We start from the raw sequence: 20,958 nt of genomic DNA, 5'->3' as shown, positions 1-20,958 counted from the left end.
GTAGGGGAGGAGGGAACCTCTGGGCCGATGTCCTGGAGGCCCTCCGGTGGCGGGGGGCGGGGGGCGGGGGCGAGAAGGGGTGCAGACCTAGGGAGCTGAGCTGGGAGAGGAATCCCAGAGAAGAAGAAAGGGCTTCAGCACGTTTATTTAAAGGGAATGGTGAGAAATCTAGGCAGGAGTGAAACCCCAAGAGCTGAGGGTTAGGTGAGAAAGAGTGGTAGGTACAGGGGGTCAGCAGAGGCTGGAGTTTTGGGGGAGTTTCTGTGGGTTTCAGGGTTTGCTTGAACCGTGGATCCAAGGCCCGGAGGAGAGGTGGGGCCAGCACAGAGTCCATGGACAAGGGCGGGAGCCAGGAGGCAGGGCATCAGAGAGGACAGGTGACCTGTCAGGGCCTGGAGCAAGGGCTCGGGCAGCGTCCTCAACAGGCCGTGTGAAGACAGAGCCATGGACTGGGCACAGTGGGGACTCCGAGTAGAGGTGTTCATGTGACAGTGCTGGCTGAACGGGGGACTTCCAGGTTACACCCCAAAAAGCTGAGCTGACGTTAGTTAGTAAGAAATGAGGAGGAAGGCCCAGTTGTGGGCTCCTGGGCACTAATCCTAAAAAAGATACCACTTCTATGTGCCAGAAAGTTCAAAGCAAGTGAGCACTTCAGAGACAAGAGCCAGAGGTGTTAAAACCTAAATCAGACTGTCATGCCTCAGATGCGAACCCTCCTGTGACTGTCCCTAGCAAAGGCATAGCCTGTGAGGAGCCCCTCAAGCCCTCACCCAATTTCATTACTTGAGGATTTATTGTCTATCTTACTCTGCAGAATGGAAGCTCCGGGAGGGCAGGGGTTTTCAGACAAAGTAGAAATTGTCCACCACTTTATCCTGGCGGGTACAACGTGCCCGACAGGCATTGTTGAGTGTAGACTCACAGCCAATCTGCAACACTGGTGTTACCATTCTCCTTTACGGATAGGAAATGGGGCTTCCGGGGGAGTGGATGGCTTGCTCAGGTCATGCAGTTCTAGATTGCAGAGTGAGGATTTGACTCAGACCTGTTGACCTCAGAGCCCGACGTCCAGCCAACAAGTTCTCAGAAACTCAGGCTTTCTGAGAAACAGGACAGGCAGCCTAGGGAACCCCGAGAGCCCAGGCCTGAGAGGGTGGGTTTCCTGGGGAGGAGGGTTAGAGAGGCAAAGGCAATTATCAACCACCCAGGCTGCATTGACGGGGCTGTTCCAGAGCTGTGGTATCTTGTTCAGCTGCCCTGTGGGCCTCTGGGTTTCTTTCAGTTCCCTTTGGTGACATGGGCTTCCCTCCTCCCCCACCCCTGTCACCCCACTCTGCTCGGGCTCACACAGCATAGCTTCTACTCAAGGCAGGGGAGGGTGCCTCCTACCACACTGTCAGTCTGTGATGCCCCAGCCAGGGGAAGTGGTGGCAGGGGCCATCTCACCATGGGGAGTGGGGGGCATGGACATACCTCCCTGTCCCCAACGCCTCCTGCCCCATCAGGGGGAAGTGGGAGTGCTCACACAGGGGCCGGGTGTGGCTTCACTTCCCCTCTGCTTGCCCTTCCACCCCCAGGATGGCACTGGGAGGCCAGGGGATCCCGGATCCGGGAAGCACTGCAGTGCTGCTCTGTCCTTCCTTCCTCCCGTCTCTGGTCCCAGGTGGATCTTGGCTCAGGTTCTTTCAGTTGAGGGAAGGCAGGACCCAAGCCGAGTTGAGCCCCCTGCACAGCCTCTATTCCTGGAGCCACATATCTTTGCTGTGAATTTGGTACCATCATCCCCCTTTCAGAGACAAGGAAATGAGATTCGAGGACCTGCCTAAGGCTGCGTGGCTGGAACACAGCAAAGCCAGGTGCCAGCGGCTTCTCTGCATGCAGCCACTGCTACTTCTTAAGGTTCAGAGGGAGGGGCTTCTAAAGGAGGGGCCTCACCTGAGCAAGATAGACAGTGGGAAGGGGGCAGGGGGCAGAATCTCAGGGTCTCACGGTCCCTCAGAGTGGGTGAGGAGCATTTGACAATAAAAGAAGGCTCCTCTTAGCCATTACTCCAAATATATTTTGAGGACAAACATAGAATATTTTTCTATTAACTTTTTTTTTTTTGAGATGGAGTCTCGCTCTGTTGCCAGGCTGGAGTACAGTGGCATAATCTCGGCTCATTTCAACCTTCACCTCCCAGGTTCAAGCAATTCTCCTGCCTCGGCCTCCTGAGTAACTAGGACCACAGGTGTGTGCCATCATGCCCAGCTAATTTTTGTACTTTTAGTAAAGACAGGGTTTCACTATTGAAGGGCTGAAGGCCCCACAGAGTCTGTCAGCATAAGGGGTGAGCCTTATGCTGTGCTGAGGTGCAGGATCCGAGAAATAAAGAGACAGGACACAGAAGCACAAAGAAAATGCAGCTGGGCTCAGGGGGCCACACCACCTATGAGTGGAGTCAGGTGAGGCCCCGAATTTCCAGAAGCATGAGTATTTATTGTGTATAGGTTAGGGGGCAGGGCAGTGAGTGAAATCATCTTTAAGGATAGTGATAGGGTCGTGAGCAATAAAACATGGGGTCCACCCCCATTAGGTCACCTAGGCCAGGAGGTGGACAGTGTGCAGCAAGGGGCCCGTTCCCATGAAGGCAAGGGCCGTGTGCAATAAGGGGTCCACCCCCATTAGGTCACTGAGGCTTGGAGGAGGGCCGTGCACAGTGAAGAGGGTGCAGTGTGCAATACTTCTATCTATGGGCAAACTACTTCCAAGAAGATTTATAGGAGGATGCTTTACGTCACATAGCAGTGACAGAGCTGTCAAGGTTACTGCCACCTTCTGGTAGCTTCCAATGAGTTTTATGGGAAGATGCTCTTCGAGCAGCATAGTAGCAAGAGCTGATAAAGTTCACAGTCACCAAGGTGGATTGCCATTCTGAGGGCAGCCTTCCACAAGAACTGGAGCAAGATCCTACAACTCCTTTATCAGGAGGAGTGGCTCTTGCCCCAAGCCTGCCATACGGTGGGTATCTTTACGATACTGAACGCTGCCTCCTGGGCCATGGATTCTTGTCCTGGTATAACTGTTTTTCCCTTAAATCATGCTCTGCACTGTGTCTGCTCTAGGCATTCCTCCGATTATAAGCTGCTTATTTCTTAATTCATGCTCTGTACTGTGTCCACTCTAGGCATTCCTCCGATTATGAACTAAGATATAATTATAGGTATATATGTAGGGAAATATTCTTTAGGCATTCATACTATCAACTATTATATGATTATATAGAGAGGATTATATAAAGGGATTCTTTAAGCCCTATTTCTATAAACTAATATATGATTATGTAAAGGATTATATAAAAGGAAATAGCTGAGTAGTAACACTATAAAGTGAGATATTCTTCAAGCCTTTACTGTGCCAGGGTTCTGCTTAGCTCTCATTCCTCAGTGCCTATATGGGGGGTTACCCACACACCATGTTGGCCAGGATGGTCTCGATCTGTTGACCTTGTGATCCACCTGTCTTGGCCTCCCAAAGTGCTGGGATTACAGGCGTGCACCACCACGCCTGGCCCTATTAAACATAACTGACCTCCAGTGAAAAAGATTACCATTTTGTGGGGAGCCACTTTCAATGAAATAGCAATCTCATTTTATTATTATTATTATTTTGAGATAAGGTCTCACTTCTATGCCCAGGCTGGAGTGTGGTGGTGTGCCTCCTGGGTTCAAGCAATTCTCCCACCTCAGCTTCCCAAGTAGGTGGGACAATAGGTACATGCCACCATGCAGGCTAATTTTTGTATTTTTTATAGAGACGAAGTTTTGCCATGTTGCCCAGGCTGGTCTTGAACTCTTGGACTTAAGTGATCTGCCTGCTTTAGCCTCCCAAAGTGTTGGGATTACAGAAGTGAGCCACCGCGCCTGGCCTAGCAATTTCATTTTTAAAGAAAGAAATACAAAACAATCTACCTATTCACATCTTCCCATCCTTACTTTAAATTTAAAAAATATTAATGAAATACTTAGCAGATACAAATAATAAATTACTTATGTATAATGATATTTCTACTTCATATTATGACTACAAAGGTCAGGGAAGAGGGAGAGATACAGAAGAGAAAGAAACACAACACATGAGTGTCTTTTTTAAGCTTGTTAAAGTTCAACCCAGGAGAAGGGACGGGAGGGAAGGTTAAAGTTCTGATTCATCAACAAATACTACTTTATTTGTTAAAAATACAAAGCTAGGCCAGGCCCAGTGTCTCACGCCTGTAATTCCAGCACCTTGGAAGGCTCGAGGTGGGTGGGTCACCTGAGGTCAGGAGTTTGAGACCAGCCCTACTAACATGGTGAAACCCCATCTGAGGCTGAGGCAGGAGAATCGCTTGAACCGGGGAGGCAGAGGTTGCCGTGAGCTGAGATCGCACTGCTGCACTGCAGCCTAGGTGACAAAGCAAGACTCCATATAAAAAAAAACCCAAAACAAAACAATGAAAATACAGGAGGGGGGTCCTTAAGAAAGCTGATTCGAGTAGAACTGACATCAAAATTGAAACGCGCCCAATTTTCCAAAAAGCCAGATGCTCATAGAACTGAAGCTTGAGATACGTCGGTACACCTGCCGCCTGTTGATAGTCCCTCCTGTTTTCCTTCCCTGCTATATAAGCCCCTAACTTTGGTCAGGGGGAGAGACGGATTGGAGCTTTGTCTGCCCTCCCACCGGCTGATGTAACCAGAATAAAGCCTTCTTCCCTGGCAATACTCGCTACCTCGGTGATAGGCTTTCTGTGCGGTGAGCAGCCAGACCTAGACCAAGGTCCTGGCAATCCAAAACAAGTCATAATAGAAATCCACCAGGGAGCTCTTTGAACCCCTGGAACCCCACCTGGGAGGGGCAGTCAAGGTAGACTTTCCAGAGAAGGTGATGCTGAAACAGAAATTTTGAAGAGCAAGAGTTACCAAGCAAAGAACATTCCAGAAGAAGAAACAGGTGTGAAGGTAGAGGCCCTCAGGCGAGGGTCTTATGGAATCAAAACCGGTTCAGAACCCCAGGTGGACGGTCAGTGTAGCAGTGAGAGGAGGTGGGACAGGAGACCACAGCGCTGCCCCGGGGTGACTGGAAGGCGACTTGAGAGGGGAGCTGGGGCGAGACAGGTGCAGGGATTGAGGATGAGAAAGGTACAGAGTGGCTGGAGGAATCTCGCCTGCAAGCACGTCAAGAAGGGATGTCTGGATCCTGGTGCCAGCGACTGTGCGCTGGGGCGAGAGCCACCCTCGCCAGGGGTGCAGGCAGGCGAGAGGAGGGCCTGGGGCTACGAGTCGGCCACACCGCGCCCTCATCTGTGCGCAGCCCCGGAGGTCTAGAGTGGGGAAGCACCCCACCCTCTCCCAGGGCCCAACCGAGCACCGCAGCGGGAGGTATGGGGTTGTCAAATGACAGTTTTGAGGTTCTAGATTGCCAAAAGAGCCAGTGGCCAGTCTAGGGCACCGCGCCGTCTGGCATCTCCCTGGAGGCCCTGGGCCTGGCCCGAGGCTCAGCGCAGATCCGCAGTCGCCAGGTCAGTGCGGGCCCCGGAGTGGATCCGCGGGGCGGGGCGGGGCACTGCCCTCGCCCAGCGTTCGGCAGCCGCGGCCCAGGGGCGGGGGCGGCGAGACGCGGAAGTATCCGGGCAGTTGGCGGACCGGCGGGAGGCGCAGCCCGGGCAGAGCTCAGCTTGGCCCCGCCGCCCGGCCGGTGCTCCCGGGCACAGCCACGCAGGCGCACCGCAGACAGGTGGGTCCCGGCCGCCGCGCGCTCCTCTCCGCGTCCCCGCCCGGCGCGCCCTTAGGGTGGCGGGAGCGGTACCAGCTACTGCCCACCCTCAAGTCCAGGCCTCGCCCCAGGCCCGCGCCCCCCAGGCAACTGTGGGCGGCGGGATGAGGACTGGAGTAGGGCGGGGTCCGCGTCCAGCTGCGCCTGGAGACCGAGCTCGGGTGGGTGCCTACAGCAGGGAGCGCCCCGCCGGCCTGGGACCTCCAAGGCACCTCCCACGTCCCGATCAGTTTGGGGTGCTGGCGCTTGGGGAGCCCCGAGGCCCAGGCGGCGGAGTCGGCACCGCTGCGGGTGGGGGCGCCAACTCTGCTGCTCTCCTTACCCTTCGCCATCGCCCAGGTTGAGGGCTCCCGGACGCCCCGCAGGAGGCTGGCTTGGACCACCTAGGAGCGAGGCCCGATCCCTACTCTCAATGCACTCGCCCTCGCTCTTCCCGGGCCACCCTCACCCTTTTGGAAAAGAGGTTGAGGTTTAAACGTTCATCCCTCGGGATCTTGAGGCCGATAGCAGGAATTGTGCTAGAGTTTTGGGGAAGACGGTGTCAGGTAGAGGCGGCGTCCCTGGGCTGGTGGCAGGGAATGATAGACGCCGGGCCCCCGAGCAGCGGAGAAGGATGGCGCGCAATAGTTCCTGAGCTGGTTTCTGTAGGGCCTGTCCCAGAACTTAAGACGGCAGCAATGAAGAGGCTAAACGTGGAGGAAGAGTAAGACTAGCGTGGCCGCAATGCGGGGGGAGATGGCGAGATCTACGGACCCCAGGAGGGGCAAGAGCGGGTACCGGGAGCAGAGGCGGGAGTGGGGGACTTTCCCAACCTCGCAGCCACGCTGGGCACGGCAGGGGTGCTGTTTCTCCAGCAGCGGGAGGAGCGGTCCAGAGGCTGACCCCGGAGGTGGGGGCGGTTCTGCGGGCTGTCCCAGGGGGTGTGCCCCAGTGGAGCCAGCGGGAACGGGGGCAGGGGCGGACTGGCCTGGGCCTGGGCTCCCTGAGGGCCCAGAGTGGGGATAAGTAACCAGGACCAGAGAGGGCTTGGCTGTAGGGATGTAGGAACCTCCTTCCTGCCCACACTCGCAGTAGTTATGGGGCCTGTGGTGCTGGGGCTGAGGGACTCCAAGAGTCTAGGGAGGCACTGGGAAATCACCCCTTTTTATCTAAAGGCCCTACTTTGGGGTTTTCCCCCTGTACCCTGGTCTTCCCCCACCATGCCCCTGGGAGGAAACAGAAAGCAGTTTCTTCCTGGGCACCTGCTGCCCAGAGCCTCAGTCTGTCTGGACCAGGCCAGGCAGAAGGGCCCAGGGTGTGGGCAGCTCACCCGGAGGGCTGGGATTTAGGGTCAAGGCCTGTACAGAGAGCCCCTTGTCCTCTCCCTGAGCTGGGTGTGGGTTTGCAAGGAGACATGTGACCCAGACCAACCCTGGGTGCAGCAGGGAGCCTGATGTCTGGCCATTCTTATGAGGATCAAGGATGGCTGTGGCACTTCCTCCCTCCCCCACTGGCCCCCTGGTGTCCAAGCCTTGCAGCTCCTGGGTGATGGTGGCGCACTGTCTCCTGGGCTCCAGCAGGGCCCTGGGCTGAGCTTCGGGCTCTCCCACCTCAGCAGGGCCTCTAGGGCGCCCTCTGGATGCGTTGCTGCCTCGCCCACTTGTCGGGGCTTCCTCCGGCCCTCAGCTGTTGGATTTCCCTCCTTTCAGGGGCTCAGGTCCATAGACTTAGATCTAAGGCTGCATACATTTCACCCAGAGCCTCCAGAGCCTGAGACAGCAGACCTGTTCTGACACCGAACTTCCGAAGTCATTGGCCTTGATTGCGGTGGTCTGAATCAGACCTAGCCCTTTTTAGGGAAGGAGTGAGCTTTTGGGAGGATGAATGCTGCTCGGGTTAGAGCTTGTGTGGACCTGGCTGCAGGCAAAAGTCTAGAGGCTGAGTCCCTTATGTGGCATGGTGGACAGACCCTCACTCAGTACAGCGGGCTTGTCGAGGGGGCTCCTACTCCACACCCCTCCCTAAGCTGCCTGTATGGATGCTGCCCTCTGACGCTGAGGCCGGAGTAGTCATTTCAAAACCTTGTTCTGCATTATACAGCCATGTTGGCCGGGCGCAGTGGCTCATGCCTGTAATCCTAGCACTTTGGGAGACCAAGCAGGGCAGATTGCCTGAGCTCAGGAGTTTGAGACCAGCCTGGGCAACACGGTGAAATCCCGTCTCTACTAAAATACAAAAAATTAGCCGGGCATGGCGGTGTGCTACTGTAATCCCGGCTATTCAGGAGGCTGAGGCAGGAGAATTGCTTGAAACGGGAGGAGAGGTTGCAGTGAGCCGAGCTCATGCCGTTGTACTCCAACCTGGGCCACAAGAGTGAAACTCTATCTTAAAAAAAAAAAAAAAAAAGCCATGTTGGGCAGGTCTAGACTGCTGGACCGTCAGCAGGGGGCAGACAGGCATCCCCTCTGATCTCCCCAGTTCCACCAGCACTGGCACAGCCTCAGCCCAGGGCGTCATCAAGGAAGCTCTCCCCGACTCTGCACAGACAGAGCTTCCTCCGGCCACCCTCACTCAGCCAGAATTGTGTGCTGCTGGTGACTGGCACCCCTCTATTCTAGGGCCAAGGCCTCTCAGGGGTCTACACATACAAAAATGGGGGGGGGCACACCCTTGCTACAAACCACACTAAATGCATAATGACTGCCTGCAGGTTTTGGGAGCAGGGAATGGCTCTGGGCGGGAGGTTGGAAGTCTGGTCTGGGGGACCAACTCGTGAATTTTCTCTACATCCCTTCCCTCCCTCAGCCCACAGTGAGTCTGGTTTCTGAGTCGTCCCAGCCTGGCCACTTTCATTTCCCCTGTAGTTGGGTGGCGGCTGGGGCAGAAAGCGGAACTGAGCCCCCGTGTTCTGAGGCCGGGGCAGAGCTGGAGTGTTCTGAAAACCTCCCTGTCCCAGCCCCTGGGCCAGGCCAGCGCCTGCCTTACCTCTCTCGGGACCTTGGCAGCCAAGCTGGGCTCTAAGGGAGGCCTGCGATGCGAGATGCTAACAGCTCAGAGACGGCACTAGGCAGGTGCAACCCCAAAAGGTACTGGACAGTGAATTTCAGGGGAAACTGAGGCTCTGTGCTGCAAGGTCCAAGCAGGCCTGGAAAGACAGAGGGAGTTCAGCTCAAATCTTTGCTTCTTACTTGCTGAGCAACACATTCACCTCTGATGGGTTGTGCTGTATAATGGCCCAGTTCTGTCTTCCACGCTGGGGTCTCAAATGAAAAGCCAAGGGCATGGGTAAGGGGAGGAGAGAAGGACAGAAGCGGGCTCAGGACTGTGGAGTATTTCCAGTTCTGGGCTGGAGAGGGAGTTGGGCAGGTGGAGGGGAGGAGGCAGGGTTCCACCTGCCTGACTCCAGGGAGGCAGCGAGGCTGTGGCCTGGGAGGCAGGGCTCCAGCCCCTGGGTACGTAGCGGTTAGAGCTGTGGCCTCTGCTTCCTGCAGCCTTCCTAACAGGCTCCGGCAGGTGTTAGGGCCTTCCTAAGTGCTGCACGAATGCATGTCCACTGGGAGGAGAAGGGGAGGACCAGAAATCTAGGAGATGAATGGCCCTAGAGGGGTAACATCTCAGTTTGGTGGCTGCTGTCATTGGAGGTAGGTTGAGTTGATTGCTGGGATTTCTCTAAAGATGTCGAGGTTGGGGAACTTCCTCCAGAGGAAAACTGAGGAAGAAAGGTAGCTCTGAGAACTGGGTGTGGAAACCCAGGCTCCATTCACATATTCTGCTGTCCTCCAGGTGCCCTGGGAGCTTGAGAGGAGATTCTTTTTTTTTTTTTTTTTTTTTTTCCGCTCTTGTTGCCCAGGCTGGAGTGCAATGGCTCTATCTCGGCTCACCACAAGCTCCACGTCCCAGGTTCAAGCGATTCTCCTGCCTCAGCCTCCCGAGTAGCCGGGATCACTGGCGTGCACCACCACGCCTGGCTAATTTTTTGTATTTTTAGTAGAGATGGGGTTTCTCCATGTTGGTCAGGCTGGTCTTGAACTCCCGACCTCAGGTGATCTGCCTGCCTTGACCTCCCAAAGTGCTGGCATTACAGGCATGAGCCACCACCCCCGGCCGAGATGGGGTTCTTGTTGAGGGCATCTCCGGGGGATGGAGGGTAAGAAAACTTGGGCAGGGAAGATCTGAAACGGGGATGTGGACTGAGAGGGAGGCTGGCTTCAGGCTGAGCCCATGGGAGCGCTGGCTGCCCCAGGTAGCCCAGCTTGAGACAAGACAGCCGGCTTTTGTCCCTAGCATCGGGCAGTCACTGACTGTGGCTGTCCCCTCAAAGCGAGCGGTGGGCCTAACCTGTGTTGTGAGCAGTGGAAGGCAGTTCTCTGGCCAAGGGGCTGCTCGCTGTGTTAGCAGCTGGAGGATGGATGCCCCTGCCTGGTAAAGGGCATTGGCGGGGGGCGCCCACAGCATTCACTGACTCATAACTCTCCTTGCCTTCCCCTAAACACAAAATTCTGTGACACTAACAAGAAAGTTGATCCTTGGAAAAGACAGTTGGCCTTAAATACCTAGACAGACTAGAGAGACTGTTCTTTGGGGCCCATAGCTTGACCTCTGAGCACCCTGTTGCCATCCACCTGCAGACCTGCTGAGTCCCCTCTGACTTTCTCCTGCAGATCCCTCTGCCATGAACCAGTCCATCCCGGGGGCTCCCACCCCGCCCCGCCGCGTGCGGCTGAAGCCCTGGCTGGTGGCCCAGGTGAACAGCTGCCAGTACCCAGGGCTTCAATGGGTCAACGGGGAAAAGAAATTCTTCTATATCCCCTGGAGGCATGCCACAAGGCATGGTCCCAGCCAGGACGGAGATAACACCATCTTCAAGGTAAGCCCTGGCAAGGAGGCAGTCTGGACCTCCAGGGTACCCGGTCCCTAGAACAGGAGCACGCATAACACACACAGACAGCTCCTCAAGGCTGGCCACTCACTCAGCTACCGTGCTGCTGTGGACACCAGGCCCGGACTAAGGGAATACAGACATAGCCACCGGTCACAGCTTTTCTTTTTACTTTTTTTTTTGAGATGGAGTCTCACTCCGTCGCCAGGCTGGAGTGCAGTGGCACAATCTCAGCTCACTGCAACCTCCGCCTCCTGGGTTCAAGCGATTCTCCTGCCTCAGCCTCCTGAATAGCTGGGACTACAGGCGCTCGCCAGCACACCAGCTAATTTTTGTATTTTTAGTAGAGATGGGATTTCACCATGTTGGTCAGGCTGGTCTCAAACTCCTGACCTCAGGTGATCCACCTGCCTCAGCCTCCCAGAGTGCTGAGATTACAGGTGTGAGCCACCGCGCCCGGCCTAGGGCACAGCTCTTCCAACCTGTACCCCAGAGCAATGTGGGGACTAAGTGTCCCCGGAAGACTTTCCCGTAACTCATCATACTCACTCTTCACTCTTGTCTCACTTCCGTTACTCATGAGGATATGTTCAGTGCACACATATGCTAAAGGAAGCCAAAAATCCACCCATCATCATTCTAAAATTGTTATTTTTAAATTAATATATATTTATGGGTTCACTGGTTCATAACTGTGTATAGTAATGATTTGATAAGTACAGTGATAGATCAGGTAATTAGCATATCCATAATCTCAAACATTTGTCATTTTTGTGTTGGGAACAAACTCTTTTTAATATGAGATTCAAACATATCATCAATCTTTTAATTTTTTTTTTTTTTTTTTGAGACAGGGCCTCACACTGTTGGTCAGGCTCGAATTTTTTTTTTTTTTTTTTTTTTTTTTTTTTTGAGACAGGGTCTCACTCTGTCACCCAGGCTAGAGTGCAGTGTGGTGATCTGAGCTCACTGCAGCCTCAACCTCCTAGGCTCAGGTGAGTCTCCCATCTCAGCTTCTTAAGTAGCTGGGATTACAAGTGCCTGCCACCACACCTGATTAATTTTTTTGTACTTTTAGTAGAGGCTTTGCTATGTTGCCCAGGCTGGTCTCAAACTACTAGAGTCAAGCAATCTGCCCACCTCGGCCTCCCAGAGTGCTAGGATTACAGTTGTGAGCCACTGCACCTGGCCCAATCTTTTTTTTTTAATTGACATATAACAATTATACATATGTACCCTTTTTTATTTTTAAGAGATGAGGTGTTGCTCTGTTGCCTAGGCTGGTGAGCAGTGGTGCAATCATAGCTCACTGCAGACTTCAACTCAGCTCAAGTGATCCTCCACCCTCAGCTTCCTGAGGAGCTGTGACTACAGGTGCATGCCACCATGCCCAGCTAATTTTTTTTTTTTTAGACGGAGTCTTGCTCTGTCTCCCTGATGAGTGCAGTGGTGCAATCTCAGCTCATGGCAACTTCTCCCACCTGGATTCAAGCAATCCTCCCACCTCAGCCTCCCGAGTAGCTGAGATTACAGATGCCTGACATCACACTGGCTAATTTTTTTTTTTTTTTTTAATTTTTAGTAGAGATGAGGTTTCACTATCTTGGCCAGGCTAGTCTTGAACTCCTGACCTCATGATCCACCTGCCTCAGCCTCCCAGAGTGCTGGGATTGCAGGCATGAGCCACCATGCTCAGCCTAATTGTTTGGTTTTGATTTTTGTAAAGATGAGGTCTCACTTTGTTGCCCAGGCTGGTCTCAAGCTCCTGGGCATCCTCCCACCTCAGCCTCCTGAGTAGCTGGTAGTACAGGCACAAGCCACTGTGCTCTCTCCAGTAATGCTAGGATGTACCTAGCATAATAGTTTTTGCTTACATTTTTAGTTTTTTTGCACGTGAGTGTATATGGAATGCAAAATTGGAATCAAGTGATATATCTTGTTTTATAAGCTGGATTTTTTTCACCCCAATATCAAGTTCAGCTTTCCTTGCCAACATACATCCGCATCACTACTCGTGACTGTAGAATTTCCACTGGAAGGTTTTAGCACAATTTGGTCACCGATTCTTGGTGTTTGGATACTTGAGTTTGCTTTTAAAACCCGAAGTTAAAAACCACATTGTCATGTAGGCTGTCTTAACGCTTCCCTTTTTTTTATCCTCAATTATTTTTGGGGTTGATTTCCTAGAGTTGAATATTGCTGGGCCAAAGGCGAGGCTTATTTTTTACAACTTTGGATACATATTTTCTTAGTTTTTGGACTTGATCCTTACCTTTCCAAAGCTCTGTTGCTAACCCATTTCTTATTTTTGTATAGGTAATACAGTCACACAATTCAACATTAAAAGGCATAGAATGGTTTAGAGCAAAAAATCTCCCTCCTACCCTGTTTCACCACCAGCCACTCCCTTTCCCTAGAGGCAGCAGTGTTGTCATTTTCTTTTTCAGCTTTCCTGAGATGTTTTTATGCACATATAAGCAAGTATGCACTATCGTTTCTTCTACTTTTCTTTTCTTTCTTTTTCTTTTTTTTTTTGAGACAGAATTTCGCTCTTGTTACCCAGGCTGGAGTGCAATGGCGCGATCTCGGCTCACCGCAACCTCCGCCTCCTGGGTTCAGGCAATTCTCCTGCCTCAGCTTCCTGAGTAGCTGGGATTACAGGCACGCGCCACCATGCCCAGCTACTTTTTTGTATTCTTAGTAGAGACGGGGTTTTACCATGTTGACCAGGATAGTCTCGATCTCTTTACCTCGTGATCCACCCGCCTCGGCCTCCCAAAGTGCTGGGATTACAGGCATGAGCCACCGCACCCGGCCCTCTACTTTTCTTTTTTCTTTTCTTTTTTTTTTCTTTTTTGAGATGGAGTCTCGCTCTGTTGCCCAGGCTGGAGTGCAGTGCCGTGATCTTGGCTCACCATAATCTCTGCCTCCCGGGTTCTAGCAATTCTTCAGTCTCAGCCTCCCGAGTAACTGGGATTATAGGTGCGTGCCACCACGCCTGGCTAATTTTTGTATTTTTAGTAGAGATGGGGTTTCACCATGTTGATCAGGATGGTCTTGAACTGCTGACCTCACAATCCACCCACCTCGGCCTCCCAAAGTTCTGGGATTACAGGCACGACCCACCGTGCCCAGCCTCCTCTACTTTTCATAAGAAATGCTAGATGTCTGCATGTCCGTCTGTACTTGATACTTCTTGACAATTGCTGCATGTCAGTATATAAACAGTTTCCTGCTTTTTCCTTTTTTGTGCTGCCTGGTATTTTCATTCAATGGGTTGGCCATCATTTCACCAGCCCCTCACTGATGGATGTTGCATTGGGTATTTTGGGTCATCTTTTACACACAGTGCTGCTGTGAATAACCTTGTATGTACAATATTTTGTGTGAATGCTTCTATGATATTTAGGATGAATTCCTAGAAATCAAATAGCTGGGTTAAAGGGTTAGAAAGAAACGTTGGTAACCCTCACCTCACCTAATTGCCATTCAAAATAATACCAACAGCTCCAGTGTACTGAGCCCATCCTATGTGCAGGCGTAGCTCTGAGTGCTTTATGGACATCAAACCCACTCATTTTCTTTGAGCCAGGGTATCACTCTGTCACCCAGACGGGAGTGCAGCACATAATCACGCTCACTGCAGCCTCCATCTCTCTGGCTCAAGCAATCCTCCCACCTCAGCCTCCTGAGTAGCTGGGACCACAGGCGCCCATCACTATGCCCAGCTAATTTGTTGTATTTTTTGTAGAGACAAGAGTCTTGCTATGTTGCCTAGGCTGGTCTCCAACTCCTGGGCTCAAGCGATCCTCCCACCTCAGCCTCCCAAAATGTTGGGATTACAGGCATGAGCCACTGTGCCCAGTCAACATCAACCCCTTGAGTCTTCACTGCCACTCCATGAGGTGGGCACTGTGAGATCAAGAGAAAGGAAGTGACTGACATAGCCTGGCACACAGCTGGCAGGGGACACATTCCAGATTCGGACACAGCCTGGCTTCAGAGTGCTCACTCTTATCCCCCATGCTGTCCTTAGAGATCACACCGGTTCACCTTCCTGGAAGCAGGGACTGTGGATACATCTCACAGCCCCTAGATTTCATGGAGTTTGCTGGCAGCCTGAGGGCTGGGGCAGGACTGTGGCAGATCCCCACGCTGCAAACCAGGTCTGGGCTCAGTGAGGCTCAGCCTGTGGCCGAAGGTCTCCCCACACAGTGGGGTCTCCTATGAAATGGGAAGCAGACAGGGGCTGTGGTGGAGACAAGATTCTTTGTGGTCAGCTGTCTCTTCCTGCCCCAGGCCTGGGCCAAGGAGACAGGGAAATACACTGAAGGGGTGGATGAAGCTGATCCAGCCAAGTGGAAGGCCAACCTGCGCTGCGCCCTTAACAAGAGCCGAGACTTCCGCCTCATCTACGACGGGCCTCGGGACATGCCACCTCAGCCCTACAAGATCTACGAGGTCTGCTCCAATGGCCCCACTCCCACAGGTATCAGGCCTAGCTCTGTGTGAGCCACCTGGGAGGCTGTGCAATGACCCGGCCCCCAGCCATGAGCTGTCGAGTGCGGGCAGGCGCAGGGTCCCTCTAGCGTGCAGTGGTCCAGGACACGCTGCCACGGCTTCCACTAGGTCATGACACCCAGGGCTTCCAGGAGTGGCTGAGATGGGTCACTGGTGGATCAGGATGGCTTGGCATGCAGTCAGGGACCTGGGTTCTTCTTCCTTACCATTGCCCTTGTTCTGGCTTCTGGCTCCAGCCTAGGTCTCATGGCCCATGGAGTTTGGGAGGTGTTTCCCCATCCTGGTGGCTGTGCCCTCCCCCTCGCCCTGTGTTGGGGCAGCTCTGGGGAGGGCAGAAGCCGCACAGGAGCTACAGGCAGCCTCTCGGGGGATCTGGCTCCTCCTCTGACGTTGACTCCTTTACTGTCCTTCTTTTCTCTCCCACTGTGCAGAGTCCCAGCCCCCTGAGGATTACTCTATTCCAGGAAAGGAGGAGGAGGAGGAAGAGGAAGAGGTGAGAGAGGGGCAGGGAGGCAGAGGGGGCCCTGGGCGGGCTCTCTGCTGTCCCAGTAGCCTTAGGTTTCTGAGCCTGGCTCCCCTGGAGGCCCGTGGTCCTCTCAGTGGCTCTTCTCCTTGTTTCTTCTCCTGGGATTCTGAATGATAGGAGCACAGTCCCCACCTGCTCCTTCCCAGGACGTTGTCATTACTCTGCATGTGTGACCCGAGCAGCAGTTTGGGCTTGGTAGGTCTGACTCCCTGCAGAAGGCAAATGAGGAAAGTGAGGCAAAGGGGTTTTCTGACCTGTCTGGGATGGCTGAGCTGGGACCGCAGGCAGGGTCTTGCCTGGGCTAAGCTGAGGCTGGCGGAGTAGCCTCGTGGTTCTCACATGTTATTTCCCCAGTTCAGTGAAATAACCTGTCCTCCCTTCTCTCCTATCTCTTCCCTCCTTTGCCTATGGCATCCCTTCAGCTGCAGAGGATGTTGCCAAGTCTGAGCCTCACAGGTGAGGCCGGGAGGTGGTGGTGGTTGAGAGTCTAGTGTACGGAGGAGCTATAGTACCATAGGTACCTGGGAGGGGGCTGATGGGAGGCTGGGGCGGCCCAGGGCTGGGAGTAGGTGGGCCCAGGAGGCAGTTCCTGGAAGTGGCACTGACAGCCATCCACACACACTCTCTAGATGCAGTGCCGCCGGGCCCCGCCATGGCACCCTATTCTTTACCCAAAGAGGATGTCAAGTGGCCACCCACTCTGCAGCCGCCCACTCTGCAGCCACCCGTGGTGCTGGGTCCCCCTGCTCCGGACCCCAGTCCCCTGGCTCCTCCCCTTGGCAACCCTGCTGGCTTCAGGGAGCTTCTCCCTGAGGTCCTGGAGCCTGGGCCCCTGGCTGCCAGCCTGCCCCCTGCAGGCGAACAGCTCCTGCCCGACCTGCTGATCAGCCCCCACATGCTGCCTCGTAAGGACCCACGGCTGGGCAGGGGGAAGCAATGCTAGGGGTGGTGGTAGGATTGGCAAGGAGGGTGGAGGGTGCTGGAGCCCCTTGAGTGGGGAGAGAAAGTGGGAGAGCTGATGGGGCTGGGCCTGGCCACTGGGCGGCAGAATGGGGAGGTGTGGGGCTCAAGGATGGGATGGGCCTGCCCTTCTGCCCCACAGTGACGGACCTGGAGATCAAGTTCCAGTACCGGGGGCGGCCACCCCGGGCCCTCACCATCAGCAACCCCCACGGCTGCCGGCTCTTCTACAGCCAGCTGGAGGCCACCCAGGAGCAGGTGGAACTCTTCGGCCCCATAAGCCTGGAGCAAGTGCGCTTCCCCAGCCCTGAGGACATCCCCAGCGACAAGCAGCGTTTCTACACGAACCAGCTGCTGGATGTACTGGACCGCGGGCTCATCCTCCAGCTCCAGGGTCAGGACCTGTATGCCATCCGCCTGTGTCAGTGCAAGGTGTTCTGGAGCGGGCCTTGTGCCTCAGCCCATGCCTCATGCCCCAACCCCATCCAGCGGGAGGTCAAGACCAAGCTCTTCAGCCTGGAGCACTTTCTGAATGGTGAGTGCCTGAAGTCGTGATCCTCCTGGCCGCCTCTTGCCCAGGAGCACGGTTCCAGCCTCTGACTAGGAACCTTGATCTTGATGCAGAGCTCATCCTGTTCCAGAAGGGGCAGACCAACACCCCACCACCCTTCGAGATCTTCTTCTGCTTTGGGGAAGAATGGCCTGACCGCAAACCCCGAGAGAAGAAGCTCATTACTGTACAGGTACGTCTCCCCTGCCCCAAAGTCAGTATTGGCTTGACTTTGGTGAATCCTGGGCCTAGGCCCTTGCCCCAGGCTGGAAGCTCAGGGCTCCCCGAGCAGCGTGAACTTGGCCACCAGAGACCATCAAGGCTCAGGGCCAGAGAATGCAGTCTATTATTCAGCCCTGATGGCTGCCCTCATGCACAGCTGGATCTGGCAGCCCTGCCACGGGTCTCCCTGTCTTGTCTCCTCTTTGCCTCCCAGGTGGTGCCTGTAGCAGCTCGAATGCTGCTGGAGATGTTCTCAGGGGAGCTATCTTGGTCAGCAGATAGTATCCGGCTACAGATCTCAAACCCAGACCTCAAAGACCGCATGGTGGAGCAGTTCAAGGAGCTTCATCACATCTGGCAGTCTCAGCAGCGGTTGCAGCCTGTGGCCCAGGCCCCTCCTGGGGCAGGCCTTGGTGCTGGCCAGGGGCCCTGGACTATGCACCCAGCTGGCATGCAGTAACAAGGCTGCAGATGGTGACTGGCCCTGGCTTCCTGGGTGGCTGTGCAGACTAATGTGGAGGTATGACAGCCCCGGTGATCACCTGGCTGGCTGCAGGGTCCCACCTCTGGGTTTCCTGGAAGTGGATTTGGGCCAAGAAGGAGCGGGGAGAGAAGCCTGAGCCCCTGCTTCTCCCTCAAAGCTTGCTCTGAGGGTTCTGTGTTCCTGGGCCTCTCTCTCCTGGGCTCTCTCTGGTCTGGTCAGCCTGGCTCCTGAGAAACTCAGCCATGAGCAAGGAAGGAACCCCCGCAACCCTCAGGCCTAGTTTACAGGAGGAATTGCCTAAGGGTGGCCCACTCTTGTGATTGCCCCATTTCCTCTGGCAAAAAAAGCCAAAGAGTGTTGTGGGTCAAGTCCCCCCGCAAGGCCTCTGCAGGGCATGGCCCTAATTTCCCTGGTTTGAGCCTCACTTCCTCATCTTCCTCTCCTCTGAGATAGACATGAGTGACCACTTGGGTATCACATCAGATGCTCAAGGCTGGCAGCTCCCCCTTTTCTTGAGAGTCCAAGAACCTGAGGTACAAAGAATTTTTATGTATTTTTGGATTAATAAATGTTAAAAACAGACTCAGCTGTTTCTTTCCTTTTTCTGCTACCAGTTGCTCCCATGCTGCTCTGCCAGGCCCTGTTTCGGATGCCAGCTGTTCCCCGAGCACCTGCCCCCTGCTTGTGGCCATTGGCATTGGGAGGGCCTGCCTTCTGGGCTAATGAGTCAGTTGGGCCTTCATAAACACTCACCTGGCTGGCTTTGCTTTCCAGGAGGAAGCTGGCTGAAGCAAGGGTGTGGAATTTTAAATGTGTGCACAGTCTAGAAAACTGTCAGAATCAGTTTTCTCATAAGAAATGGTGGAAAAAGACAGGCTACCATTGCAGCTGCATTTGGGACCATTCAAATCTGTCATCCTCATGTATATTCCTGTGCTATTAAACATATCAGGGCAATGCATACAAACCATCCTGATATATTTAATATGTTTATTATATTATCCCCCGAGGTTAGGGGAGTGAGGTCCCACCGTTAGTCCTCCTAGAGCTGGCTGTTATAGAGCCTGGCACCTACCCCCCACCCCTGTGTCACCTCTGCAGACTCCAGCCCCCTTTCTGCCTTCAGCCATGAGTGGAAGCCACCCCAGGCCCTTGCCAGATGCAGATGCCCAACTTGATGCCCAGCCATCAGAACTGTGAGCCAAATATACCTTTTTCTGTAGAAATTACCCAGTCTCAGGTTTTCCTTTACAGGAACACCAAATGGATGAAACCCCTATAAATGTCCAAGGATACCTTGCCCCACAGCCTCATCCACAGACTATATTGTCACTGCTCAGATTTTTGCCAGCCTGACAGGTGAGACAGTATCTCAGTGCCACTTCTCATTATGAGCAAGGCTGAGAAGCTTTTCACATGGTTAAGTGGCCTGTACAGATTTTTTTAAATAAATAATTTTAGAATGGTTTTAGATTTAAGGAAAAGTTCCTAATAGAGTTCCTATGTACCCCGTTTCTCCAGTTGTTAACATCTTACATTACTATGACACACTTGTGACAACTAATGAAACCATGTGGACAATTACGATCAACTCAACTTTCTTCTTTGGATTTCATTAGTTTTTCTCTGATATCCTTTTTCGGTTCCAGAATCCTATCCAAGCTATCACATTACATTCACTTGTCATGTCTCCTTAGACTCCTCTGGTCTATGACAGTTTCTTAGACTTTTCTTGTTGTTGATCTTGATGGTTTTGAGGAATACTGGTCATTTCTTAAAGCATGTCCCTCAGTTTGGGCTTATCTGATGTACTCATTTGCTTTTAGAGATAGGTTCTTGCTCTGTTGCCTAGGCTGGAGTGCCATAGTGCAACCTTGAACTCCTGGGCTCAGAGGATCCCCTCACATAGCTGGGACTACAGGTGCACAACACACTTGGCTCTTTTACAGACCTGGTCTCGAAATTGCCCAGGCTGGTCTCAAACTCCTGGTCTCAAGTGATCCTCCCATCGTGGCCTCCCAAAAAGGTGAGACTACAGGCCTGAGCCACCGTGCCCTGCCTGTTTTTCATGGTTTTTGTATCAAAGACCACCGAGGTGAAGCATCATTTCCACTACATAGTATCAAGTGTGCATGCAACTAACCTGATTTATCACTGTTTTTGACCTTGATCGTCTGACTGAGGTAGTGATAGGTTCCTCTATCATGAAACTACTCTTCATCCTCCCTATTCTATGTGTACAATGTACAGTGGTTTCAGAACTGTTCACCTGCATCCTCTTAAACTTTACCAACTAGAGTACAGTGGTTGTGTACAGCTCCTTTTGTCTTTAGTCTTAGTTTTCAATCATTTACAAAGGTCACCACCTTTTTTCCTGACAGGCCTGTGCAGTTCTATTCCCTCCTGAAATTGTCAATGTTTTGAGATTAGGAGATGGGAGATGTCACATACCTGGTTTCCAGCTTCTCTCAAAAAAGTGGCAAATATGAAAACATTGTCATACGGTCCTCAAAGGCAATAATCAGCCGGAACTCTGGGTGGGGAATGTTCTCCCAGTTCATTAGGGTCTTCTCCCGGCCTGCTTCCTTTCACTGCTCTCCGTGTCCCTAAGGGCGTTTGAGTTTGCAACCCTTGATGAATGGTGGAGCAGGGAGACCAAGTGTAGATGAACTGTGAAGGCTTGGAAGGGCCAGGTGCCCCACGTGACCACTGGTGGCCTGATTTCCCCAATACGGCTAGCAGTTGAGTCACTGCCAACAATCTTCCCTGCATTTCCATCTATTGGTTTCTTAAAAATAAAACATGAAAACAACAATAAAAAACCTGGCTGTCACTTACAGATTTCTGTGCTGTAGTAGCCAGTTGTGGATGAACATTATCCAGAAGTGACAGATGTAACAAATGCCAGAGGTAAAGGCAGGCCAGTGTGTGGTATAATTCACTGCTCCCTAGCCAGGCTAGGGCTCCCCTTGGTAGTAGCTTTTGGCTGCTCTGGGGGTCTGTGCTGGGGCTTGTTGGAATCCACAGGATCTTGATGCCCACAG

General features: G+C 53.2%; 1 protein-coding gene across 3 annotated transcripts; it reads left to right on the top strand.

The window, feature by feature from the left end:
- Window positions 1-5,474: 5,474 nt before the first annotated feature.
- IRF5 (interferon regulatory factor 5) lies at window positions 5,475-19,270 on the top strand. Of its 3 annotated transcripts, none has more exons than XM_021673640.2 (9): window positions 5,475-5,539; window positions 10,434-10,639; window positions 14,951-15,140; window positions 15,604-15,665; window positions 16,121-16,154; window positions 16,328-16,603; window positions 16,801-17,193; window positions 17,283-17,401; window positions 17,645-18,496. In XM_021673640.2, exons 2-9 carry the CDS (start codon window positions 10,445-10,447, stop codon window positions 17,888-17,890), a joined length of 1,515 nt encoding a protein of 504 aa, XP_021529315.2. In that variant the 5' UTR covers window positions 5,475-5,539; window positions 10,434-10,444; the 3' UTR covers window positions 17,891-18,496. The 3 variants fall into 3 exon arrangements, 2 of the variants coding, with proteins under 2 accessions (XP_021529315.2, XP_064229676.1); XR_002479060.2 differs by lacking the exon at window positions 5,475-5,539 and adding an exon at window positions 19,016-19,270 and having other exon boundaries at window positions 10,325-10,639; window positions 17,645-17,950; XM_064373606.1 differs by lacking the exon at window positions 5,475-5,539 and having other exon boundaries at window positions 10,324-10,639; window positions 17,300-17,401; window positions 17,645-17,732.
- The last annotated feature ends 1,688 nt before the right edge of the window (window positions 19,271-20,958 follow it).

This window comes from Aotus nancymaae, unplaced genomic scaffold (genome assembly GCF_030222135.1).
Source record: "Aotus nancymaae isolate 86718 unplaced genomic scaffold, 86718_ANA_hifiasm-v0.15.2.pri h1tg000002l, whole genome shotgun sequence".
Taxonomy (NCBI): Eukaryota; Metazoa; Chordata; class Mammalia; order Primates; family Aotidae; genus Aotus; species Aotus nancymaae.
The sequence above is the reverse complement of the archived record's forward strand: the minus strand, read 5'-3'. Positions and strand labels throughout refer to the sequence as shown.

Bases quoted from the DNA above. Each gene is read 5' to 3' on its own strand.
- IRF5 (XM_021673640.2), top strand. From the start codon at position 10,445: ATGAACCAGTCCATCCCGGGGGCTCCCACCCCGCCCCGCCGCGTGCGG. The intron at 16,604-16,800 runs GTAAGGACCCAC...TCTGCCCCACAG, and splicing joins CAGCCCCCACATGCTGCCTC to TGACGGACCTGGAGATCAAG. The intron at 17,194-17,282 runs GTGAGTGCCTGA...ATCTTGATGCAG, and splicing joins CCTGGAGCACTTTCTGAATG to AGCTCATCCTGTTCCAGAAG.